We start from the raw sequence: 27473 nt of genomic DNA, 5'->3' as shown, positions 1-27473 counted from the left end.
GGAATAATGTGCTTTCAAAACAACGTAGAACTAGGAACTCTCAGATATCTGACTTTAGTGCTTGGGAACTCGGGAAATCTAGCTCAGACTGGGAAAAATCGTTTTGAATGGTCATCCAACTCAGAATCCCATGTTGAATCTCTCCAAACAAACAAACTGCTGCCTAGCACGCCCACAAGCAAGCCACTCAAATCACTAGACTCGTTTTAGTCAGAGTTAGGGTTTTGTATCAATGCTACTTCAAAAATCAGTGTAACGTCTCAAAGAAAATCTGGAATGTCATGGAGGAAAGAAGCATGTTTTAAGACTCAAAAAGATATTGAAGTGGAACGTTTCCTGTATGGATTTTCGTAGCCGGGCACCAATCAAGTGGGTTATTTCTGGGGTGGCGCAAGAAATAAAGGCAGAGGATATTACGGAAGACACCGATGGAGTGGTTGGTGCATGCTGACTGACCTGTATGGTGGACGGAGGAAAGAAATTCACTTCATCCATGCTACTGTTCTTTGATGAAGAGTCTCTTCCTTCTCATATAAAGTTAGGATTCATGAGATACCCTGTAAGAGCTTTCGTGCACAAGCCCCTTCAGTGCCATGCAGTAAATGTAGAAGATTTTGTCAAGTGTGTGCAAAAGGGAAGAGTGTCGTATGCCAGATGAAGTGAAATGTTGCAACTGTGGAGGTGAACATGTGCCTGAATTCCTGGACTGCCCTGTTAGGGTGAAGGAGAATGAGTTGGCAATGGTAAGAAGTGTCCAGCTTATCTCTTATCTGGAGTCGGTGAGAAGATGGGATGGAACGAGTGGCGGAGAAGAAGCAATGGTAGTAGAGCCACCACGACCAGTGAAGAGATCAGCTGAGGGATAGTGAAATACTACATGTTAAAAAGGTGGACTTTGTATGATTTTTTTGCAATGGTCATAAACTGTACAGCACAAGCAGAGAAGAAGTCTAAGAAAATTGGAATCATTAATGAATGCCGCTAAACATTTTTTGGGCCTTCGTGATTTCACAGCCGAGGCCATGCAAGAATTCTTGTCGGTGAATGTCCCGCCATCACAGGCCCCTGAGCCTGTGTAGGGATGTATTTTGTATTATAAACTGGGTGGTTGTAGCCCTAAATTCTGATTTGGCTGAGAGCCGTGATATATCAGACCGTATACCACGGGTATGACAAAACATGTATTTTTACTGCTCTAATTACGTTGATAACCAGTTCATAATAGCAATAAGGCACCTTTGGGGTTTATGGTATATGGCCAATATACCACGGCTAAGGGCTGTGTCCAGTCACTCCGCAATTTTAATTTAATTTATTTCACCTTTATTTAACCAGGTAGGCAAGTTCTCATTTGCAACTGCGACCTGGCTAAGATAAAGCATAGCAATTCGACACATACAACAACACAGAGTTACACATGGAATAAACAAAACATAGTCAATAACAAAAAGTCTATATACAGTGAGTGCAAATGAGGTAAGATAAGGGAGTTAAGGCAATAAATAGGCCATAGTGGTGAAGTAATTTCAATATAGGAATTAAAACACTGGAATTGAACCCTGTGGCACCCCCAGAGACTGCCAGAGGTCCGGACAACAGGCCCTCTGATTTGACACACTGAACTCTATCAGAGAAGTAGTTGGTAAACCAGGCGAGGCAACCATTTGAGAAACCAAGGCTGTCGAGTCTGATAAAAAGAATGTGGTAATTGACAGAGTCGAAAGCCTTGGCCAGGTCGATGAAGACGGCTGCACAGTAATGTCTCTTATCGATTGCGGTTATGATGTCATTTAGGACCTTGAGCGTGGCTGAGGTGCACCCATGACCAGCTCTGAAACCAGATTGCATAGCGGAGAAGGTACAGTGGGGTTCGAAATGGTCGGTAATCTGTTTAACTTGGCTTTTGAAGACCTTAGAAAGACAGGGTAGGATAGATATAGGTCTGTAGCAGTTTGGGTCTAGAGTGTCTCCCCCTTTGAAGAGGGGGATGAACGCGACAGCTTTCCAATCTTTGGGAATCTCAGACGATAAGAAAGAGAGGTTGAACAGGCTAGTAGTAGGGGTTGCAACAATTTCGGCAGATAATTTTAGAAAGAGAGGGTCCAGATTGTCTAGCCCGGCTGATTTGTAGGGTCCAGATTTTGCAGCTCTAAAGGAGAAATGGTGGGGGCTTTGGCTGGTTGCTGTGGAGGGTGCCGGCAGTTGACCGGGGTAGGCAGGTGGAAAGCACGGCCAGCCGTAGAAATGCTTATTGAAATTCTCAATTATAGTGGATTTATCAGAGGTGACAGTGTTTCTGAGCAGTGGGCAGCTGGGAGGAGGTGCTCTTATTCTCCATGGACTTTAGTGTCCCAGAACTTTTTTGAGTTCGTACTACAGGATGCAAATTTCTGTTTGAAAAAGCTAGCCTTAGCTTTCCTTAACTGCCTGTGTATATTTGTTCGTAACTTCCCTGAAAAGTTGCATATCACGGGGGCTGTTCGATGCTAATGCAGAACGTCACAGGACGCATTGTGCATAAGAACAGCCCTTAGCCGTGGTTTGTTATCCATATACCACACTCCCTCGCGCCTTATTGCTTAATTAAGTGGACATTGATTGCAGAAGCGCGATGGGTTTTCTTAGTTGACGTGTTTTATTTTGAAGGATGAAGTTTTCCCCCAGTTCCCGCAATGTTTTTTTTGTTTCTTATTCAATACCCCGTCCAGCTGGTGGCGGTAATGCACCGTTAACGTTGGATGCCAACTGCCGTTAAACCCCATCGAAGAAGAGCCACACACAGCGGAGCAGGGAGAGAGGTCGTTCCTGCGGAGGTAGTTATAACGAAATGCTTATTTATTTAAGACTATTACACGTACCTACCTAGTTTAGTGAAATAAAATGTTATGGTTAACATGTTCCCTACTATCTTCTAGTTGTTTCATGGGATCGTGCCAGCCAAGCATCATTGGTTGGTTAGCTAACGTTTCACGTTTAGCACAGCATGAGCTAGCTAAGCTAACTCGGCTAAACCAAGTTGGCTAGCTAGCTACTTTGTTGAAGCTATGTGGCTAGATTTTTTTTTTACCGTTTATTTGGTCCACAATTTAGTATATTTGAAAGTTAACATCAGCATTAATGTCAGCTAGCTAAGGTACTGAAGAAAGCTAGTTGTGTTTTCCGAATTAACGTAATTTTACTCGACAGTAAACAACTAGGCAAGCTAAGGTTAGTTAAGCTAGCGATCAAGCTCTCTTGACTTTACCACAATTAACACATGCTACACAGCTAACGCTAGTCCCATTATCTTACCCGACAGTAAACAACTATGGTGGCAAAGGTTAGTTAAGCTAGCGAACAAGCTCTCTTGACTTTACCACAAGCTGTGTAGTCTGTGTTACTAACGTTAGCTTGCTCGATACAAACGTGTGCAAAGCTATAATTTGATGTGATGGTGCACTGGATGGACTCTTGATAAATTAGCTAACTAGTTTGACACGCTTGTGTAAACACGTTTAAATTAGGTTGGCTAACGTTAGCTACTTGGCATTTTACTTTATAGTCATCTTTGATTTAGCTATCTAAGGTTAACGTGAAGGGGTTGGAACCGAAATTATTTTCCGATCATTTCGTTCCGACCAGCAAAATAAAGTTCTTAACCGGTTCGATCCCCCGACTGTACCCGTGTATATCGTTATTTGTTTAACCTGTGAAATTAACAGTTTTAGCTCATTCAAGTACTAAAGCGATCAGTGCGAATAGAGCAGGCAAGCTAGTTGTTTACATGCCTGATGGACAAAGAAGTGTACCCTATGGCGCAAGATGCGGCTGGATTTTTGCGGGTGGAGAGATGTCGAGAGAGGGATAAGGAGGCTTGACGTGCTGGACATCTTGTTATGACATGATTATCTGAATAATGTCCACAGAATTATACCTAGGAGGAGCGTCTTCTATGAAGGAACTTGGAATGTCTTTTGAACTAGCTATAAAGCGTGTGTGCAAAGCGACACCAGAAATGACCCTCCTGTTGTGTTCCTTTCACGTCAATTCATTCTGTGTTCCCAGTCCAAAATGACCGCTCCATTATAGCTGACTATAAATCCACAATAATACATATATTATCACCTAATGTTGTGTTAGATCTTTTTATCAACTTAAGTTCTTGTGAACATTCATTCATTTTGAACTTCCATTTATGGCCTGTAGGCCTCATTGACCTGAACTCGTACAACTAGTTTTTGAGTTAAAAAAATGCTTTATGTATTGATTATTTGGACGATAACAAATACTCAGATGAAACATTGTGCTATTTATCATAGACTACTTTATGTCAAAGTTTAACAAGGACTCTCTCCTCACCAGTGTCATGATCAAAGATATGATCAAGAGCCTCACATACAGTATATAATTTGGTAATTGTGCTACCACAGAATGAATAGTGAGCAAGGCCTCAAAGCTTTATATACCAGGAGAAAAGTTCTATATATTATTGAAACAATGTTGCGATTGTTTGTGAGAATGCCAACAGGTGTGGTTCCCATTGGGGAAAGGTTTCTGCGGGGGTTACCATGGAAGCCATGAAGGGGAGTGGGGTGTGTGCTCAAGACACATGCATGTGGGGGTCTGGGAGAGGAAGTGTGTCCATCTGATGAATGGGCATGTGCATGAACTTTTTTATAGACTAATTGTAGCCTCACCCATTCTTTTCTAATGACCAGTCATTTTTGACCGGGAACACCACAGGTGTACAAAGTTAAATAAAACACCCAAAATGTAATGAAAATCATCAATGTATTTTGTTTGTTCAGATGCCCTGTGTGGACAAAGTCATGGAACCTTACGACAACAAAGTCATGGAACCTAAATGAACAACATTTTTCAGAGAGAACTTGTAAATCGGTCCAATTTGACCAGAACACAGCAGGAGGGTTAAAAATACAGTTTTGTAGTTAATAAATACAATGTGAAACATGATAACTAGGCCTACAGTATCCTTGCCATGCGGTAGCAGAGAGAACAGTCCATGACTAGGGTGGCTGGAGTTTGACCATTTTTAGGGCCTTCTCTGACAAGCTTCCTCTGGATGGCAGGATGCTTGGCCCCAGTGATGTACTGGACCGTACGCACTACTCTCTGTAGTGCCTTGCGGTCGGAGGCCGAGCAGTTGCCATACCAGGCAGGGATGCAAACATGCTCTCTGGTGCAGCTGTCAAACCTTTTGAGGATCTGAGGACCCATGCCAAATCTTCTTAGTTTCCTGAGGAGGAATAGGCTTTGTCGTGCCCTTTTCATGACTGTCTTAGTGTGTTTGGACCATGATCGCTTGTTGGGGATCTGCACACCAAGGAACTGGAAGCTCTAAACACATGCTTTGCTGTTTTTCTGGCTGCACTTTTTGACATGACTAAGTTAGCCGTAGTTGGCTAGCTAGCAAGCAAAGGATAAGAACGTTGCCAGCCAGTATGGCAATGGAACATTTAGAACGAATGACCGAGAATAGATACAGAACAAAAAGACTGAACGACTGGGTCGCGTCTCTGGCAACAATTGATAGAACGATCAGCCGGGCTGGGGAGCAACCCTAGACTTGTCGGGACTACATCTTGTGGAAGGATGAAATGGTATGAATAAATGAATCAAAAATAATGTTTATGTTGGTGTATAAAAGTGATAATGCCCTCGAAGCCGGTGAAGATATATTGTTTCTGAGTGACAGTGAGGACTTTGAATAGGTGTTTTTATGTGAGACTAGGAAAAAATGCCTGGAACGTAATATAAAGTTACCATGCGCAATGCGAAGCGTCGGCTGGAGTGGTGTAAAGCTCGCCGCCATTGGACTCTGGGGCAGTGGAAACATGTTCTCTGGAGTGAAGAATCATGATTCACCATTTGACAGCCTGACAGACATCTGGATTTGGCGGATGCCAGGAGAATGCTACCTGCCCGACTGCATAGTGCCAAATGTAAAGTTTGGTAGCGTAGGAATAATGGTCTTTGGCTGATTTCCATGGTTCGGGCTAGGCCCCTTAGTTCCAGTGAAGGGAAATCGTAACGCTACAGCATACAATTACACTCTAGACGATTCTGTGCTTCCAGCTTTGTGGCAACAGTTTGGGGAAAGCTCTTTCCTGTCTCAGAATGACAATTCCCCCGTACACAAAGCAAGGTCCATACTAAAATGGTTTGTCGAGATTGGTGTGGAAGAACTTGACTGGCCTGCACAGAGCCTCAACCTCATGGAACACCTTTGGGATTAATTGGAATGCAGACTGCGAGCCAGGCCTAATCGCTCAACATCAGTGCCCGACCTCACGAATACTCTTGTGACTGAATGGAAGCAAGTCCCCGCAGCAATGTTCCAACATCCGGCGCCGACAGAGATGGCCGCCTCGCTTCGCGTTCCTAGGAAACTATGCAGTTTTTAGTTTTTTTACGTGTTATTTCTTACATTAGTACCCCAGGTCATCTTAGGTTTCATTACATACAGTCGAGAAGAACTACTGAATATAAGATCAGCGTCAACTCACCATCAGTACGACCAAGAATATGTTTTTCGCGACGCGGATCCTGTGTTCTGCCTTACAAACAGTACAACGGAGCAGATCCTATGCAGCGACCCAAAAAAACGACTCCGAAAGAGAGGGAAACGAGGCGGTCTTCTGGTCAGACTCCGGAGACGGGCACACCGTGCACCACTCCCTAGCATTCTTCTTGCCAATGTCCAGTCTCTTGACAACAAGGTTGATGAAATCCGAGCAAGGGTAGCATTCCAGAGGGACATCAGAGACTGTAACGTTCTCTGCTTCACGGAAACATGGCTCACCGGAGAGACGCTATCCGAAGTGGTGCAGCCAACGGGTTTCTCCACGCATCGCGCCGACAGAAACAAACATCTTTCTGGTAAGAAGAGGGGTGGGGGCGTATGCCTTATGGCCAACGTGACATGGTGTGATGAAAGAAACATACAGGAACTCAAATCCTTCTGTTCACCTGATTTTAGAATTCCTCACAATCAAATGTAGACCGCATTATCTGCCAAGAGAATTCTCTTCGATTATAATCACAGCCGTATATATCCCCCCCCAAGCAGACACATCGATGGCTCTGAACTAACTTTATTTAACTCTCTGCAAACTGGAAACAATTTATCCGGAGGCTGCATTCATTGTAGCTGGGGATTTTAACAAGGCTAATCTGAAAACAAGACTCCCTAAATTTTATCAGCATATCGATTGCACAACCAGGGGTGGAAAGACCTTGGATCATTGTTACTCTAACTTCCGCGACGCATATAAGGCCCTGCCCCGCCCCCCTTTCGGGAAAAGCTGACCACGCTGACCATTTTGTTGATCCCTGCCTACAGACAGAAACTAAAACAAGAAGCTCCCACGCTGAGGTCTGTCCAGCTCTGGTCTGACCAAGCTGACTCCACACTCCAAGACTGCTTCCATCACGTGGACTGGGAGATGTTTCGTATTGCGTCAGATAACAACATTGACGAATACGCTGATTCGGTGTGCGAGTTCATTAGAACGTGCGTTGAAGATGTCTTTCCCATAGCAACGATTAAAACATTCCCTAACCAGAAACCGTGGATTGATGGCAGCATTCGTGTGAAACTGAAAGCGCGAACCACTGCTTTTAATCAGGGCAAGGTGTCTGGTAACATGACTGAATACAAACAGTGCAGCTATTCCCTCCAAGGCTATCAAACAAGCTAAGCGCCAGTACAGAGACAAAGTAGAATCTCAATTCAACGGCTCAGACACAAGAGGCATGTGGCAGGGTCTACAGTCAATCACGGACTACAGGAAGAAATCCAGCCCAGTCACGGACCAGGATGTCTTGCTCCCAGGCAGACTGACTAACTTTTTTGCCCGCTTTGAGGACAATACTGTGCCACTGACACGGCCTGCAACGAAAACATGCGGTCTCTCCTTCACTGCAGCCGAGGTGAGTAAGACATTTAAACGTGTTAACCCTCGCAAGGCTGCAGGCCCAGACGGCATCCCCAGCCGCGCCCTCAGAGCATGCGCAGACCAGCTGGCCGGTGTGTTTACGGACATATTCAATCAATCCCTATACCAGTCTGCTGTTCCCACATGCTTCAAGAGGGCCACCATTGTTCCTGTTCCCAAGAAAGCTAAGGTAACTGAGCTAAACGACTACCGCCCCGTAGCACTCACATCCGTCATCATGAAGTGCTTTGAGAGACTAGTCAAGGACCATATCACCTCCACCCTACCTGACACCCTAGACCCACTCCAATTTGCTTACCGCCCAAATAGGTCCACAGACGATGCAATCTCAACCACACTGCACACTGCCCTAACCCATCTGGACAAGAGGAATACCTATGTGAGAATGCTGTTCATCGACTACAGCTCGGCATTCAACACCATAGTACCCTCCAAGCTCGTCATCAAGCTCGAGACCCTGGGTCTCGACCCCGCCCTGTGCAACTGGGTACCGGACTTCCTGACGGGCCGCCCCCAGGTGGTGAGGGTAGGCAACAACATCTCCTCCCCGCTGATCCTCAACACTGGGGCCCCACAAGGGTGCGTTCTGAGCCCTCTCCTGTACTCCCTGTTTACCCACGACTGCGTGGCCAAGCACGCCTCCAACTCAATCATCAAGTTTGCGGACGACACAACAGTGGTAGGCTTGATTACCAACAACGACGAGACGGCCTACAGGGAGGAGGTGAGGGCCCTCGGAGTGTGGTGTCAGGAAAATAACCTCACACTCAACGTCAACAAAACTAAGGAGATGATTGTGGACTTCAGGAAACAGCAGAGGGAACACCCCCCTATCCACATCGATGGAACAGTAGTGGAGAGGGTAGCAAGTTTTAAGTTCCTCGGCATACACATACACACAGACAAACTGAATTGGTCCACTCACACAGACAGCATCGTGAAGAAGGCGCAGCAGCGCCTCTTCAACCTCAGGAGGCTGAAGAAATTCGGCTTGTCACCAAAAGCACTCACAATCTTCTACAGATGCACAATCGAGAGCATCCTGGCGGGCTGTATCACCGCCTGGTATGGCAACTGCACCGCCCTCAACCGTAAGGCTCTCCAGAGGGTAGTGAGGTCTGCACAACGCATCACCGGGGGCAAACTACCTGCCCTCCAGGACACCTACACCACCCGATGCTACAGGAAGGCCATAAAGATCATCAAGGACATCAACCACCCGAGCCACTGCCTGTTCACCCCGCTGTCATCCAGAAGGCGAGGTCAGTACAGGTGCATCAAAGCTGGGACCGAGAGACTGAAAAACAGCTTCTATCTCAAGGCCATCAGACTGTTAAACAGCCACCACTAACATTGAGTGGCTGCTGCCAACACACTGGCAATGACACTGACTCTACTCCAGCCACTTTAATAATGGGAATTGATGGGAAATGATGTAAATATATCACTAGCCACTTTAAACAATGCTACCTTATATAATGTTACTTACCCTACATTATTCATCTCATATGCATACGTATATACTGGACTCTATCATCGACTGCATCCTTATGTAATACATGTATCACTAGCCACTTTAACTATGCCACTTTGTTTACATACTCATCTCATATGTTATACTGTACTCGATATCATCTACTGTATCTTGCCTATGCTGCTCTGTACCATCACCTCTGTACCATCAATCCTTATGTACATATTCCTTATCCCCTTACACTGTGTATAAGACAGTATTTTTTGGGGGGGAATTGTTAGTTAGATTACTTGTTCGTTATTACTGCATTGTCGGAACTAGAAGCACAAGCATTTCGCTACACTCGCATTAACATCTGCTAACCATGTGTATGTGACAAATAAAATTTGATTTGATTTAGTGGAAGGCCTTCCCAGAAGAGTGGAGGCTGTTATAGCAGCAAAGGGGCGACCAGCTCCATATTAATGCCCAGGCTGTGAATGGGACGATTCCAGGGTGTGTCACAACAGGCCGTGAATGGGAGTCCAATAGGGCAGCGTGCAATTATCCCAGCATCGTCAGGGTTTGGCTGGGGTAGGCCGTTTTTTGTAAATTAGAATTTGTTCTTAACTGACTTGCCTAGTTAAATAAATAAAGGTATACAAATAAATTGTGAGAAGGCGTGCTTGAAGTGTTTGCATGTCTTGGACATTAGAGGTGATGTATTTGTCTGCACAGTTTATGATGATGCACACACTACCCCTCTCTGGTTCAGAGTAATGCTCCCATCAGCATTGGGTGCACAAAATTTATTTCCACACCACTGTTCTGTCACTGTATTATTGACCAGCCTCTATCATAGCACTGCAAACACTTCCATGACTCATTGGGCTCCCGCCTTTCCTTTTAACAACCTTATTCATTGCCCATCTGAATGTCCGTCGGATAATTGAATTACCCTGACCTAGCACCGGCAATACAAAAATCAAGGGCCTTGTCGGTGCTTGGCGCTCTTGGCCAAACGGCAGACTCTTTCCACTTGCCTCCCTCCTCCTGCCACCTCAAGGGTCCCTGTTGCTCAGCCATGCAAAATGTGCTGAGGCTGACTGGACATTGAGTTACTGTACTGCGACTGAAAGAGGACAATTGTCTTTAACCCCTCTTCTGTTGGCCCCTTATTTTAGACAGAGAGCGGTTCAGGACTTTGAAAAGGTTGTAGGGAAAGTTAAAAGCAAATAAAAGAAGAGTCTGTGAAAGTGTTTGCAAGGGTATAGGCCTATGTGAAAACAGCACAATTACAAGACGGGTGAAAAGTTGAATACATCTGCATTTGGTTTGGACTTGAAGTTAATTATGATAGTGTAGGCCTATAGTTCTTTCAAGAGGATATACAGGTTGCTTAATTGCACCCTCCCCCTTTCAATGCATCTCTCAGGTAACCATGGCAATGACGGGCCAGAGTTCCTGCTCCTCGATGAGTAATCACACCAAGGAACGTGTGACCATGGCCAAGGTGACCCTGGAGAACTTCTACAGCAACCTCATCGCTCAACATGAGGAGAGAGAGATGAGGTAGGCCTCCTACTACACACGCACGCATCCGTCTGGGCTCAGCCAACAGGCAGTGCCTTCCACTGACATATTGTTTACAACTCCTCTGTTCTCTATTGCTACATTCTTATGCGTTATGTCATTCAAGGTGGGTGTTGCAAACTTTGGTATTTGTGCCTAACATTGCCTTGTAAATGTATTGATCCCCATTGGTGTTTTTTCCTATTTTGTTGCATTACAACCTGTAATTTAAATAGATTTTTATTTGGATTTTATGTAATGGACATGCACACAATAGTTCAAATTCATTCATTATTCCACAATGTAATAAAGCGTAGCGATACTGAAAACAAAAACAAGCATTCTTATTGGAGTAAAGACTGTCCCTCACTGTTTCAAATCAAACTTTATTTGTCACATGCGCTGAATACAACCTTACTGTTAAATTCTTACTTACAAGCCCTTAACCAACAATGCAGTTCAAGAAAGAAAGAAAAGTTAAGAAAATATTTACCACTAACTAAAGTAAAGAGAAATCAAAAAGTAACAATAAAATAACAATAACGAGGCTATATACAGGGGGTACCGGTACCGAGTAAATGTGCAGGGGTACAGGTTAGTCAAGGTAATTTGTACATGTAGGTTAGGGTAAAGTGACTGCATGGATAAAAACAGCCAGTAGCAGCAGTGTTAAAACAAATGGGGGGTTTATGTAAGTTGTCCGGGTGGCCATTTGATTAATTGTCAGCAGTCTTATGGCTTGGGGGTAGAAGCTGTTAAGGAGCCTTTTGAGCTTAGATTTGGCACTCTGGTACCACTTGCAGTGCGGTAGCAGAGAGAAGCCTATGACTTGGGTGACTGGAGTCTGTGACAGTTTTTTTGTGCTTTCCTCTGACACCGCCAAGTATATAAGTCCTGGATTGCAGGAAGCTTGGCCCCGGTGATGTACTGGGCCCTTCGCACTACCTTCTGAAGCGTCTTACAGTCAGATGCAGAGTAGTTGCCATACCAGGCGGTGATGCAACCGGTCAGGATGCTCTCGATGGTGCAGCTGTAGACCCTTTTGGGTATCTGAGGACCCATGCTAAATCTTTTCAGTCTCCTGAGGGAAAACGTGTTGTCGTGCACTCTTCAAAACTGTCTTGGTGTGTTTGAACAATGATAGTTTGTTGGTGATGTGGACACCTTTTATCCACACGTTATGGCCTTATTCTAAAATGGATTCAAAAAATATATTTAACAAACTCAATCCACACACTGTAAAAACAGGTTTTTAGAAATGTTTGCAAATGTATTAAATACAGTACCAGTCAAGTTTGGACACACATACTCATTCCAGGGTTTTTCTTTATTTTTCCTATTTTCTACATTGTTGAATAATAGTGAAGACATAAACTATGAAATCATGTAGTAACCAAAAAAGTGTTTAACAAATCAAAATATATTTTATATATGAGATTCTTCAAAGTAGCCACCCTTTGCCTTGATGACAACTTTGCACACTCTTGGCATTCTCTCAACCAGCTTCAGTTGGAATGCTTTTCCAATAGTCTTGAAGGAATTCCTGCATATGCTTAGCACTTGTCTGCTTTTCCTTCACTCTGCAGTCCAACTCATCCCAAACCATCTCAATTGAGTTGAGATTGGGTGATTTGTGGGGGCCAGGTCATCTGATGCAGCACTCATCACTCTCCTTGGTCAAATAGCCCTTACACAGCCTTGAGGTGTGTTTGGTCATTGTCCTGTTGAAAATCAAATGATTGTCCCTCTTAGAGCAAACCAGGTGGGATGGCGTATCGTTGCAGAATGCTGTGATAGTCATGCTGGTTAAGTGTGCCTGGAATTCTAAATCAGACTGTCACCAGCAAAGCACCATCACAATTTTTCCCATGCTTCACGGTGGGAACCACACATGCGGTGATCATCTCACAAAGACACGGGTGTTGGAACCAACAATCTGAAAATTGGATTCCTCAGACCAATGGTCAGATTTCCCCCGGTCCAATGTCCATTGCTCGTGTTTCTTGGCCCAAGCAAGTCTCTTCTATTTGGTGTCCTTTAGTAGTGGTTTCTTTGCAGTAATTTGACCATGAAGGCCTAATTCACACAGTCTCCTCTGAACAGTTGTTTAGATGTCTGTTACTTGAACTCTGAAGCATTTATTTGGGCTGCAATATCTGAGGCTGGTAACTAACAAACTTATCCTGCAGCAGACTGGGTCTTCTGGGTCTTCCTTTCCTGTGGCGGGCCTCATGAGAGCCAGTTTCATCATAGCGCTTCATGCTTTTTGCGACTGGATTTGAAAGTTGAAAGTTATTGAAGTTTTCTGGGTTGACTGACCTTCATGTCTTAAAGTAATGGACTGTCATCTCTCTTTGCTTATTTGAGCTGTTCTTGACATAATATTTTTTATGTTACCTTGAACTAAAGTCAGTTAAGAACAAATTCTTATTATGACGGCCTAACCCAGCCAAACCCTAACCCGGACTATGCTGGGAGTCCTATGGGACTCCCAATCACGGCCGGTTGTGGTACAGCCTGGAATCGAACCAGCGTCTGTAGTGACACCTCTAGCACTGAGATGCAGTGCCTTAGACCACTGCGCCACGCGGGAGCCCATAAAAATATGTCACAACACAACTGATTGGCTCTAACACATTAAGAAGGAAAGAAATTCTACAATTGAACTTTATCAGCTGATGTCAAAGTGCTGTACAGAAACCCAGCATAAAACCCCAAACAACAAGCAATGAATGTGTAGAAGCACGGTGGCTAGGAAAAACTCCCTAGAAAGGCCAGAACCTAGGAAGAAACTAGAGAGGAACCAGGCTATGAGGGGTGGCCAGTCCTCTTCTGGCTGTGCCGGGTGGAGATTATAACAGAACATGGCCAAGATGTTCAAATATTAATAGATGACCAGCAGGGTCAAATAATAATAATAATCAGTGGTTGTAGTGGGTGCAACAGGGACCTCGGGAGTAAATGTCAGTTGGCTTTTCATAGCCGATCATTGAGTATCTCTACCGCTCCTGCTGTCTCTAGAGAGTTGAAAACAGCAGGTCTGGGGGCAGGTAGCACCTGTCCTGTGAACAGGTCAGGGTTCCATAGTCGCAGGCAGAACATTTGAAACTGGAGCAGCAGCACGACCAGGTGGACTGGGGACAGCAAGGAGTCATCAGGCTAGGTAGTCCTGAGGCGTGGTCCTAGGACACAGGCCCTCCAAAAGAGAATTAGAGAGCGCATACTTAAATTCACACAGGACACCAGATAAGATAGGAGAAATACTCCAGATATAACAGACTAACCCTAGCCCCCTGACACAAACTATTGCAGCATGAATACTAGAGGCTGAGACAGGAGGAGTCGGGAGATACTGTGGCCCCATCCGACGATACCCCTGGACAGGGCCAAACAGGCAGGATATAACCTCCATCACTCCATTGTCATGATCAGTGGTTTCAAGTTTGTATCCGTAATTTATTTTGGCAACCTGATCATAGCGGAACAGAAAATACTTCTGCATTTCCTACAGAAGCCATCAGGTCGAAGCAATTGTCCATAGTGCTCCGAAGCACAGATCTGTGGAAGGGTACCAAAACATTTCTGCAGCATTGAAGGTCCCCAAGAACACAGTGGCCGCCATCATTCTTAAATGGAAGACGTTTGGAACCACCAAGACTCTTGCTGGAGCTGGACGCCCTGCCAAACTGAGCAATCGGGGGAGAAGGGCCTTGGTCAGGGAGGTGACCAGGAATCCAATGGTCACTCTGACAGCTCCAGAGTTCCTCTGTGGTGGGAGAACCATCCAGAAGGACAACCATCTCTGCAGCACTCCACCAATCAAGTGTTTATGGTAGTGGCCAGACAGAAGCCACTCCTCAGTAAAAGGCACATGACAGCTCGCTTGAAGTTTGTCAAAAGTTCAACATTTTATTTTTATTTCACCTTTATTTAACCAGGTAGGCAAGTTGAGAACAAGTTCTCATTTACAACTGCGACCTGGCCAAGATAAAGCAAAGCAGTTCGACACACAACGACAGAGTTACACATGGAGTAAAACAAACATACAGTCAATAATACAGTATAAACAAGTCTATATACGATGTGAGCAAATGAGGCGAGATAAGGAAGGTAAAGGCAAAAAAAAGGCCATGGTGGTAAAGTAAATACAATATAGCAAGTAAAACACTGGAATGGTAGATTTGCAGTGGAAGAATGTGAAAAGTAGAAATAAAAATAATGGGGTGCAAAGGAGCAAAATAAATAAATAAATAAAATAAATACAGTAGGGAAAGAGGTAGTTGTTTGGGCTAAATTATAGGTGGGCTATGTACAGGTGCAGTAATCTGTGAGCTGCTCTGACTGCTTGAAGCTTGTGAGGGAGATGAGTGTTTCCAGTTTCAGAGATTTTTGTAGTTCGTTCCAGTCATTGGCAGCAGAGAACTGGAAGGAGAGGCGACCAAAGAAAGAATTGGTTTTGGGGGTGACCAGAGAGATATACCTGCTGGAGTGCGTGCTACAGGTGGGTGATGCTATGGTGACCAGCGAGCTGAGATAAGGGGGACTTTACCTAGCAGGGTCTTGTAGATGACATGGAGCCAGTGGATTTGGCGAAGAGTATGAAGCGAGGGCCAGCCAACGAGAGCGTACAGGTCGCAATGGTGGGTAGTATATGGGGCTTTGGTGACAAAACGGATTGCACTGTGATAGACTGCATCCAATTTGTTGAGTAGGGTATTGGAGGCTATTTTGTAAATGACAACGCCGAAGTCGAGGATTGGTTGGATGGTCAGTTTTACAAGGGTATGTTTGGCAGCATGAGTGAAGGATGCTTTGTTGCGAAATAGGAAGCCAATTCTAGATTTAACTTTGCATTGGAGATGTTTGATGTGGTCTGGAAGGAGAGTTTACAGTCTAACCAGACACCTAGCCATCCAGAGTAGTGATGGCGGGCAGGTGCAGGCAGCGATCGGTTGAAGAGCATGCATTTAGCATGCATTTAGTTTTACTTGTATTTAAGAGCAATTGGAGGCCACGGAAGGAGAGTTGTATGGCATTGAAGCTTGCCTGGAGGGTTGTTAACACAGTGTCCATAGAAGGGCCAGAAGTATACAGAATGGTGTCGTCTGCGTCGAGGTGGATCAGAGACTCTGACCTTGAAAAACAAGATTCTCTGGTCTGATGAAACCAAGATTGAACTCTTTAGCCAGAGTGTCAAGTGTGGCGGAAACCTGGCACCATCCCTACCGTGAAGCATGGTGGTGGTATCATGCTGTGGGGATGTTTTTCAACGGCAGGGACTGGGAGACTAGTCAGGGTCGAGGGAAAGATGAACGGAGCAATATTTTCTACCTGCAGGCTACAATGTAGTAGTTGGCAATAGAAGTTACCTCTTTTTCTTCTTCTTTTTAGGTTTTATTTTAATTTAGATTAACCACATGAGAATGATTTTGAGATTCAAAGATGTTATGATAAACAAAATGTATCTGTTTCACAAAAATGTGCATATGAAAACTAAAAGGGCATGCAGATTGGTAGAAATTGTAAGATAAATGGTTATTCCACATGAAAAAGTTTGACTCCTCGTGTAGTCTATTAACAGCAACTTCGGGAGGGTAATGTCAGAGTCTGATAAAGCCAGCTGGAGAAGAATGTTTGGGTTAGGTTAAGGTTTTTTTCTTCTGGTTATCTAGATCTCTGGTGCCCTCGAGACATCAAACCGTAAGCTTAAAGCAGGAGGAACGTGATCAGTTTTTTTGTATTTCTTCTGCTCTGGCTCTTTTGAGTCATTTTCATCTTATTTCATCCAACGGTGCGCTTAAAGCATCAGACAAGCTCAATGCATATAGTTAATTGTATTAAAACAGTTGTGTCTATATTTGGAAATATTACACGTTTTAAAAATGTTGAACAATCAATTGGTCGAAATTAGAGATTCATTTTGGTCGACATCTTTTTTTATCGGGGACAGCCATAATTGAATTCTTTTTTTCATTTCTGTTGCAGGCAGCAGAAGTTGGAAAAGGTGATGGATCAAGAGGGCTTGGTTGATGAAGAGGTGACGTTGAAGACTAACACACACAACCTTTTTGACACGTGCAGTTGTGCGCACTAACCATTGCCTCCTCTACCTGTGCAGAAGCGTATCCGGCGCTCCCAGCACGCCAGGAAAGAGACTGAGTTCCTGCGTCTCAAACGAACCCGCCTGGGGCTGGAGGACTTCGAGTCCCTCAAGGTGATTGGCCGAGGAGCTTTCGGAGAGGTAGGCATCACCCCTTTTCTTAAACACCTCTCTTACGTAGCCTTGCAGACTTTCAGCTTATTATTCACTAAATTATTGACACATTTTGGTCCCAAGGTGCGTCTGGTGCAGAAGAAGGACACAGGCCACGTGTACGCTATGAAGATCCTCCGCAAGGCCGACATGCTGGAGAAGGAGCAGGTGAGGAGGAGGAAAGGGTAGGAGGGTATGTTGATGGCCAATACATAATGGCCAGTCATGTTCATTCTCACAAATCCAAAGCAGTGTCTTGGATACAAAAGTAGTACCTGCCATGCAATCTATAAATGTAAACTCAGCAAAAAAAAAGAAACGTCCTCTCGCTGTCAACTGCGTTTATTTTCAGCAAACTTAACATGTGTTAATATTTCTATGAACACAACAAGATTCTACAACTGAGACCCAAACGGAACAAGTTCCACAGACGTGACTAACAGAAATGGACTAATGTGTCCCTGAACAAAGGGGGGTTCAAATCAAAAGTAACAGTCAGTATCTGGTGTGGCCACCAGCTGCATTAAGTACGGCAGTGCATCTCCTCCTCATGGACTGCACCAGATTTGCCAGTTCTTGCTGTGAGATGTTACCCCACTCTTCCACCAAGGCACCTGCAAGTTCCTGGACATTTCTGGGAGGAATGGCCCTAGCCCTCACCCTCCGATCCAACAGGTCCCAGACGTGCTCAATGGGATTGAGATCCGGGCTCTTCGCTGGCCATGGCAGAACACTGACATTCCTGTCTTGCAGGAAATCACACACAGAACGAGCAGTATGGCTGGTGGCATTGTCATGCTGGAGGGTTATGTCAGGATGAGCCTGCAGGAAGGGTACCACATGAGGGAGGAGGGTGTCTTCCCTGTAACGCACAGCGTGGAGATTGCCGGCAATGACAACCAGCTCAGTCCGATGATGCTGTGAAACACCGTCCCAGACCATGACGTACCATCCACCTCCAAATCAATCCCACTCCAGACTACAGGCCTCCATGTCACGCTCATTCCTTCGACAATAAACGCGAATCTGACCATCACCCCTGGTGAGACAAAACCGCGACTCGTCAGTTAAGAGCACCTTTTTTGCCAGTCCTGTCTGGTCCAGCGACGGTGGGTTTGTGCCCATAGGTGACGTTGTTGCCGGTGATGTCTGGTGAGGACCTTCCTTACAACAGGCCTACTACAAGCCCTCAGTCCAGCCTCTCTCAGCCTATTGTGGGCAGTCTGAGCACTGATGGAGGGATTGTGCGTTCCTGTTGTAGCTCGGGCAGTTGTTGTTGCCATCTTGTATTTGTCCTGCAGGTGTGATGTTCGGATGTACCGATCCTGTGCAGGTGTTGTTAGACGTGGTCTGCCACTGCGAGGACGATCAGCTGTCCGTCCTGTCTCCCTGTAGCTGTCTTAGGTGTCTCACAGTACGGACATTGCAATTCACGCAGATGAGCAAGGACCCTGGGCATATTTCTTTTGGTGTTTTTAGAGTCAGTAGAAAGGCCTCTTTAGTGTCTTCAGTTTTCATAACTGTGACCTCAATTGCCTACCGTCTGTAAGCTGTTAGTGTCGTAACGACCGTTCTACAGGTGCATGTTCATTAATTGTTTATGGTTCATTGAACAAGCAAGGGAAACAGTGTTTAACCCCTTTTCAATGAAGATCTGTGAAGTTATTTTGATTTTTACGAATTATCTTTGAATGACAGGGTCCTGAAAAGGGGACGTTTCTTTTTTTTGCTGAGTTTATGTATCATGCCATGTGTGTGTATTTCTAGGTGGGCCACATCCGTGCTGAGAGGGACATCTTGGTAGAGGCCGACAGTCTGTGGGTGGTTAAGATGTTCTACAGCTTCCAGGACAAGATGAACCTCTACCTCATCATGGAGTTCCTGCCTGGCGGTATTACCCCCCCCTCACCCTAAGCTGAACCCCAAACAGTCTCCCACACTACAGGGACAGTCATTGTCCAGTTGGAAGCTAGATCAGCTACTCTTGCAAGTGTATGTAGACAGAGAGTAAGTGCTGATCTAGGATTGGGTCCCTCCTGTAAATAGTATCATGTTCATTATGGTCTAAAAGGCTAAATTGATCCTAGATCAGTACTTCTACTCTGAGATTGTTTATTCTTAATGTTCTCTCTGCAAAGCCACCGAACGAACAACTTCTGTCCCGCTGAATATGCCTCAAAGTCCAGTGGGACTGTACATGTTGTAACCCGACACTGCCCCCTACAGGTGACATGATGACCCTGCTAATGAAGAAGGATACTCTGACAGAGGAGGCCAGTCAGTTCTACATTGCTGAGACAGTGCTGGCCATCGACTCCATCCACCAGTTGGGCTTCATTCACAGAGACATCAAACCTGACAACCTGCTACTGGACTCCAGGGTGAGTTTGAGCACGTACTCAAGAGACGCAAACATGAGCCCAGACTGGTAGTTTGGATATGTTATTCTGTTTGAATTTACAAGGCACCAAAATGAATAAAACGAGCTATGCTTTTCCAATACACAGCACTAATGAATATTGAATTGAATAATGAATACCCCCAACAGCACTGCACCCCCAACTGCAACTCGCCCAAGCCTTCCCCATTTCTCCTTCTCCCAAATCCATTCAGCTGATGTTCTGAAAGAGCTGCAAAATCTGGACCCCTACAAATCAGCCGGGCTAGACAATCTGGACCCTTTCTTTCTAAAATTATCTGCCGAAATTGTTGGCACCCCTATTACTAGCCTGTTCAACCTCTCTTTCGTGTCGTCTGAGATTCCCAAAGATTGGAAAGCAGCTGCGGTCATCCCCCTCTTCAAAGGGGGGGACACTCTTGACCCAAACTGCTACAGACCTATATCTATCCTACTGTGCCTTTCTAAGGTCTTCGAAAGCCAAGTCAACAAACAGATTACCGACCATTTCGAATCTCACCATACCTTCTCTGCTATGCAATCTGGTTTCAGAGCTGGTCATGGGTGCACCTCAGCCACGCTCAAGGTCCTAAACGATATCTTAACCGCCATCGATAAGAAACATTACTGTGCAGCCGTATTCATTGATCTGGCCAAGGATTTCGACTCTGTCAATCACCATATCCTCATCGGCAGACTCGACAGCCTTGGTTTCTCAAATGATTGCCTCGCCTGGTTCACCAACTACTTCTCTGATAGAGTTCAGTGTGTCAAATCGGAGGGTCTGCTGTCCGGACCTCTGGCAGTCTCTATGGGGGTGCCACAGTGTTCAATTCTTGAACCGACTCTCTTCTCTGTATACATCAATGAGGTCGCTCTTGCTGCTGGTGAGTCCCTGATCCACCTCTACGCAGACGACACCATTCTGTATACTTCCGGCCCTTCTTTGGACACTGTGTTAACAACCCTCCAGGCAAGCTTCAATGCCATACAACTCTCCTTCCGTGGCCTCCAATTGCTCTTAAATACAAGTAAAACTAAATGCATGCTCTTCAACCGATCGCTACCTGCACCTACCCGCCTGTCCAACATCACTACTCTGGACGGCTCTGACTTAGAATACGTGGACAACTACAAATACTTAGGTGTCTGGTTAGACTGTAAACTCTCCTTCCAGACCCATATCAAACATCTCCAATCCAAAGTTAAATCTAGAATTGGCTTCCTATTTCGCAACAAAGCATCCTTCACTCATGCTGCCAAACATACCCTTGTAAAACTGACCATCCTACCAATCCTCGACTTTGGCGATGTCATTTACAAAATAGCCTCCAATACCCTACTCAACAAATTGGATGCAGTCTATCACAGTGCAATCCGTTTTATCACCAAAGCCCCATATACTACCCACCATTGTGACCTGTACGCTCTCGTTGGCTGGCCCTCGCTTCATACTCGTCGCCAAACCCACTGGCTCCAGGTCATCTACAAGACCCTGCTAGGTAAAGTCCCCCCTTATCTCAGCTCGCTGGTCACCATAGCATCTCCCACCTGTAGCACACGCTCCAGCAGGTATATCTCTCTAGTCACCCCCAAAACCAATTCTTTCTTTGGCCGCCTCTCCTTCCAGTTCTCTGCTGCCAATGACTGGAACGAACTACAAAAATCTCTGAAACTGGAAACACTTATCTCCCTCACTAGCTTTAAGCACCAACTGTCAGAGCAGCTCACAGATTACTGCACCTGTACATAGCCCACCTATAATTTAGCCCAAACAACTACCTCTTTCCCAACTGTATTTAATTTTTATTTATTTATTTATTTTGCTCCTTTGCACCCCATTATTTTTTTATTTCTACTTTGCACATTCTTCCATTGCAAAACTACCATTCCAGTATTTTACTTGCTATATTGTATTTACTTTGCCATCATGGCCTTTTTTGCCTTTACCTCCCTTCTCACCTCATTTGCTCACATTGTATATAGACTTGTTTATACTGCATTATTGACTGTATGTTTGTTTTTACTCCATGTGTAACTCTGTGTCGTTGTATCTGTCGAACTGCTTTGCTTTATCTTGGCCAGGTCGCAATTGTAAATGAGAACTTGTTCTCAACTTGCCTACCTGGTTAAATAAAGGTAAAATAAATAAAATAAATAAAAAAAGCCTGTACTAAATGTGTTTTTGCTTGATTGTTTCAGGGCCATGTGAAGCTGTCTGACTTTGGTCTTTGCACAGGTCTAAAGAGGGCGCATCGTACCGAGTTCTACAAGAACCTGAATCATAGCCTCCCCAGTGACTTCAGTAAGCAAAGTCAGGCATCCCCAATCAATCCATTACTTTACATACTAACAACCTGTATTGATGTTAAAGCCACAATTTGGAGTTTCTCAGGCCTTGTAGTCCTTGAGATTTGGAAGCATATTTTGGAGCTACACATTGTTTACAAAGACCCAAATGACAACCAAAAGATAAACAATGGAGTCATATTTGGTTTATGGTGGAGGTAAAACTGATGTACAAAGCTCATAAGCTTATACACTATTAATTAGAAATACCATTGAACAGTTGGAAATGTCCCAGATATTGTGCCTTTAATGTTTCTCTACTAACTAGGTAATGATTTGAAATGTGCTTGTACAAAAATAAAATGAATAACTTAAAATGGTTTGTTTTTAGGTTTGCTTCATGTTTTGAGTTGTTGCATGTACCAATCTTCAAATTCCCTAATGGGGATTATTTTTTGCGTTGGTGTGACTAAAATGTCAATCAACAGATCTTAAATGGCTATTTGTTTCATAACGGAGAGTCTGAAAGGGTTTCAGATGCTTAACCTGCGCGGTTATGGGGTTTAACAAGTATTACATACTCGTGTAATTTTCTAAAACTGTTTTATTTTTCTGTACAGCATTCAATAACATGAACTCAAAGAGGAAAGCAGAGACATGGAAGAGGAACCGGAGACAGCTGGTGAGAAAATGAAGCTAGATGGGAGGGCAACATACAGTGTATTCTACAAGTAGACGTGGGCCGTGTTCGAGAGCATCCATTTTGGGCAGACTAATCCACATATAAAATGTAGTTATTTAGGGTGCCGGGTGATTTGTAGATCTGTCCCTCTGCAGTCACCGACTGGAATGCAGTCGATCTCAAACACGACCACATTTGTATTGGTGTAGTCTTGTAGTCACATTGCATGATTCCCCCCCCCCCCAGGCCTTCTCTACTGTGGGCACCCCTGACTACATCGCCCCTGAAGTCTTCATGCAGAACGGATACAACAAGCTCTGTGATTGGTGGAGCCTTGGAGTCATCATGTATGAGATGCTGATAGGTGAGATCCTGTCAACAACTTCTGCTTGGGGCCTCTGAAGAAGCATTGATTGGCTTTCAATCATCTTGCATCAATGTCACAGAATGGTGCCATTACTACGTATTTGTCCATGCCTGGCTTGTTGATCCCATGTGTGTTGTTTTCCAGGCTATCCCCCGTTCTGCTCAGAGACCCCCCAGGAGACCTACAGGAAGGTGATGAACTGGCAAGAAACACTGACTTTTCCCCCTGAAGTGCCCATTTCGGAGAAAGCTAAGGACCTCATCCTCAGGTTCTGCTGTGAGGAGGAGCACAGGATCGGAGCCACTGGAGTGGAGGACATTAAGGGCAACGCCTTCTTCGAGGGGGTGGACTACGACCACATCAGGTACGAGGGCTTAAAAGAATAGTTAACTTTTCTGATGTTTTTTTAAATTATATTTTCCCTTAATTGCTGGTTATTTGTCAATATCCCAAATCTCCTGGCTAGCATCTTTTGAGGATGTAGCTGATTGATTGTATCAGTTAATGGTGCATTCAGAAATGGGAACAGTGACATTGTAAAAACAGGGTTTCATTTTTATTACAGAGAGCGACCCGCTGCCATTCCCATTGAGATCAAAAGCATCGACGACACGTCCAACTTTGACGAGTTCCCAGACTCTGATATCCTCCAGCCGACAGGTACGTTTCTCATTGTCACCAACATTAGTGGTCCAGTAGTCATAATTCAACAGGGTAGTGTTCATTAGGGCACACAATGAAAAACAAAGACGTTTCGTATTACACCAGTTAGTCACTCCCAGGTTAAGTCTGTTTTCTTCTATTTGGTGCCAATTTAACATGGCCCTGGTCAACTAATGCCACCTTGAAACAGGATTCTCACATTTTGGCTCCTTTGTTTACCTCTATTGCCCTGTGTGAAATAATCCCTGTCTTTTTCTGCCTCAGCTGCCCCTGTGGTGTCCAACCATTCTGAGGCAGACCTCAAGAACAAGGACTGGGTCTTCATCAACTACACCTACAAGCGCTTTGAAGGCCTCACAGCCCGAGGGGCTATCCCCTCCTACATGAAGACGGGGAAGAGATGAATCCTTCCTTTGTTTCCTCACTCACTCTACCTGCACCTCAGACTGGCATTCAAATGGAATTCCCCATGGATCCCAGCGTCCACTCCTCTCCCAAACTCAATTTTGGAGGTAGAAACTAAATGACCCTATTCAAGCTTGTTGAATGGGTCCCTCATAATTGAGACTATCCCATGTGTCTGATCCTGCTGAAGGGACCTTTCTCCTTCCTTTGCAGGGGACTTGTAGGGCTCTGTGTACTGTGTAGAGAAGTGTGACCTACTCCAACTCGAGTTTGTCTATCTAAAAAAGCCATAGTGTTGTGCTGGAAGGTATGGACAGTGATTGTTTTCTATGTGAAAACTCACATGCCATTCCACCCCAGGATTAAAGTTCCCAGTGTAGGATCCACCAATGAGCAGTCTTGGAGGTGTTGATATGACCTTAGTTTGGGGACCATCTCTCGTAGATCTCCACTAGCATCGGTCCAACTCGGCCAAGACTGATTCTCTATCCTTCAGTATCCCAAGGGACTTAACCAAGATACCAGCATAACCGGTCACCTTAGGGGCCAGAGCCCATTTTCACATCAGAAGAACACACTTGACTGGCTATACCAGCCTTCTTCACTTCTTCCTGCACAAACAGACATTGAAGTCTTAAAGTTTAGCTGGGTGACCACCAGCATGGGACTAGGATCCAATATGCCTCACTTTTCTGTCAAAGGGCTAGCTTTTCTCTCTTCAGTTTTTCTTTTTTCCACACACACAATAGAATTCCATCTTCTTAGAAATGAGTTCCGCCATTAAAAACATTAGAAATAGTGTAATTTGACGAACTAATGATGCTTTTCAGGGAATATATGTCAATGTTTTTCATGTGTTTTTAGAGAGCACTCTACTGAAGCATCTTGGATGATGGTGTTTCGGACCGGTTGCCTGTTGCAACAAGGCAACTCATAACCAAAAACAATGAGAGTAATTGTTGTAACTCTTCGGTCTAATTTGAGGGTTTCAATGGAATTGCTTTGTCTCCATTTAATTGTCACTTCCCTACTGCCAATGGTGGAGCTGTTACATGGACGTTGGCAAGTGTTTATAGCAATAGAATCACCTCTCTTGAATATGATTCCATTTGAAATGGAACTACCCCTTCCAGAAGCCCACCTTTTTAGGGTCTTAGTTTGACAATCATTAATATTAGCACCTTCATGCTCTCCTTCAACTCATTTGATTTACCAATACTCGTGGATATGCATGTCCTTTAGCTAGAGAGCAAAATCAAATACAAAAATATGTTGAATGTACTGATTGAATGCTAAAATTTGGAGCATGTACCAACCATTATTTATGGTACTTTTCCATGGACCTTTGGGGTAGGGGAGCTATAAGTAAGGCCAAGATATTGATACTCTTATCTTTCCTTCTCTTTTTTTGTCCTGACCACTGGTCTGTAAGGGCTTGGTAGGTGAGGTAGCAGAGCAAGTTTGTTCTGCGGATATGTAAGTAACAGAATAGAAAAGGAGCAGCATTTAGAGTATTGAGACACACTCAGGCTCTGTGACCCTAGGTTAGGGTCATTAACACACCCTTTCCACTTCCTGTCGTATCTATAGTTCCGTCTCTTCCTGTTGCTTGGCTATTTCTTAGCAAGAATACTTTAAACATTACATTTGTCTGACGTTTTGTGTCAAGGATATGCCACCTGGTATGTCCTTACTTTTCAAGAGGCTAAGAGGTGTGAGTGAGAAACTCGACATTAACTCTGTAAACGGGGCTATATGTGACTCACTGTTCTTAACACAATCCCAAATGCTGTCATTTGAATGGAATGTAATCCCAAGGTGTAGTTGAAGATGAATTTAATGCCATGTTGATTCCCAAATGCTGTCATTTGAATGGAATGTAATCCCAAGGTGTAGTTGAAGATGAATTTAATGCCATGTTGATTCCAAAATGCTGTCATTTGAATGGAATGTAGCCTAAACCACAGGAGTGGTAGGTTTGTCACACGTTGAAGATGTCTGGTATTTTGTTAAATATCTGTACGGTGTTCTGGGTAGTTCAGACTACTTGATTTAATATCCAGACTTTTTTTTGTAGTTTTTACGACTGAGCGACAGAATTGATTTTGAGACTGGTCTCACCTTTTACTGATGCTTGGTGCCCGAATGATCCTGTGGTAATGCCGGGTTGAAAAAGTATTGGGCGGATGACTTGGCAAAGTGCGAATAACGGTTTGGAATATTTGTATTTTAAATGTATGCTGCTTGGTGTGTGAGATTTGCATGTCTTTAGAGGAATGGGTGATGTGCTCAGTAAAAATAAGATGCTGGAATATGGTGTGCTCGATTAACCAACACTGATAAGGTGGGTGCTCTTTTGTAGATGTCATCCAACTGTGTGTGTGTCTGCTGTTATTTCCCCCAGGCACACAAGGTGTGGGAAACAGGATGTACAAACCTTTTTATAGGGAACATTCAATCAAAAGTAGGGGGAGTTGTATTTAATCCACTGTGGTGTGGGGTTTCTATTGTATATTTTCTGCCATTTCACATTGAATAACTGCACTTAATGTCTGTGGTGTTTCCGTTTGTACAGCAAAATAATGGGCCGCTCTGAAATCTATTTGTTTTGATGGGTGAGGGAATGTCATTTCACTGGTTGAATGAGCAAGCTAGCCATGTGCAGGAGTTACATTTTCTTCTGGAAATGGTTTTATCTGACAAACTAAATTAGGTGGAATAATGTAAATGGTGAAGAAAGGTCTTAATTAAATATTCAAACATCCCTTGCTCCTCAAGACTCATTAACACCCCTTCGCCAAGAGCAATGTTTTCATCCAAACGGGAGAAGGGTGAGGTTGTCATTTTTAAAAAAAATTGACCAAAGCGAATCCTACACTGCAAACGGGACTAGGAGTAAAGTTAGCAGGACCCACCAGTTTCTCAAGCCCCATCATGTAAAGTCACCCAGTCATTGCTCCGTCATCTCTCAATAGTGCAAAGCAGTTCTTACAGGGCTGTTGTCATGCATGCAACCATTTTAAACAGCGTAAACTAGTCTTTGTGTAATAGATGGCACATTCCACCTGTGAAAACTAACATGGTTTTCAGAGAATTGTTCAGTGTTCCTCAAAGGTGCTACTAGGCAGCATCTCTGGTTAGATTTGGAAGCTAGTAGCCTACTACCATAGAGGCTTAGAAACTACATGGTTGAGATGTGCATTTCACCATGTATCCTTTCAGTATGTTAACCCACTGTTAAGGCAGAAAGTGGCTAAGTTGTGTGGATATTGGTTCTCCAGTTAGTTCAAAAGGCACATTTATTTTGCCAGTCAATGGCAGAATGCTTGTTTCACTTCTGGTAGAAATACTCACCTCCGCTATTATGGTGGTAGACTTTTAACAGCATTAAATAAAACACCTAGGACTATGTTGAACCAGTGTCTGTCTTTTT

The 27473-nt window shown here is 44.3% G+C and overlaps 1 protein-coding gene across 5 annotated transcripts; it reads left to right on the top strand.

Annotated features, from left to right (window-relative positions):
- On the top strand, positions 1 to 27456 carry LOC109869008 (serine/threonine-protein kinase 38). 5 transcript variants are annotated; one of them, XM_020458818.2, is made up of 14 exons: positions 1 to 888; positions 2709 to 2813; positions 10847 to 10983; positions 16969 to 17020; positions 17102 to 17224; positions 17321 to 17404; positions 19004 to 19127; positions 19463 to 19617; positions 21837 to 21939; positions 22544 to 22605; positions 22852 to 22969; positions 23117 to 23336; positions 23538 to 23632; positions 23900 to 27456. In XM_020458818.2, exons 2-14 carry the CDS (start codon positions 2739 to 2741, stop codon positions 24037 to 24039), a joined length of 1488 nt encoding a protein of 495 aa, XP_020314407.1. In that variant the 5' UTR covers positions 1 to 888; positions 2709 to 2738; the 3' UTR covers positions 24040 to 27456. The 5 variants fall into 5 exon arrangements, with proteins under 5 accessions (XP_020314407.1, XP_031659621.1, XP_020314406.1 ...); XM_031803761.1 differs by having other exon boundaries at positions 21837 to 21948; XM_031803762.1 differs by lacking the exon at positions 1 to 888 and adding an exon at positions 9833 to 10005 and having other exon boundaries at positions 2704 to 2813; positions 21837 to 21948.
- The last annotated feature ends 17 nt before the right edge of the window (positions 27457 to 27473 follow it).

The sequence above is a fragment of the Oncorhynchus kisutch genome, linkage group LG24 (assembly GCF_002021735.2).
Source record: "Oncorhynchus kisutch isolate 150728-3 linkage group LG24, Okis_V2, whole genome shotgun sequence".
NCBI classification, from domain to species: domain Eukaryota; kingdom Metazoa; phylum Chordata; class Actinopteri; order Salmoniformes; family Salmonidae; genus Oncorhynchus; species Oncorhynchus kisutch.
This window is presented reverse-complemented; position numbering and strand designations above follow the sequence as displayed.

Excerpts from the sequence above, each read along its gene's own strand:
- LOC109869008 (XM_031803761.1), top strand. The coding sequence starts at position 2,739 with ATGCCAACTGCCGTTAAACCCCATCGAAGAAGAGCCACACACAGCGGA. Across the intron at positions 17,225-17,320 it reads GCCGAGGAGCTTTCGGAGAG|GTGCGTCTGGTGCAGAAGAA; the intron begins GTAGGCATCACC and ends TTTGGTCCCAAG. Across the intron at positions 19,128-19,462 it reads CATGGAGTTCCTGCCTGGCG|GTGACATGATGACCCTGCTA; the intron begins GTATTACCCCCC and ends TGCCCCCTACAG.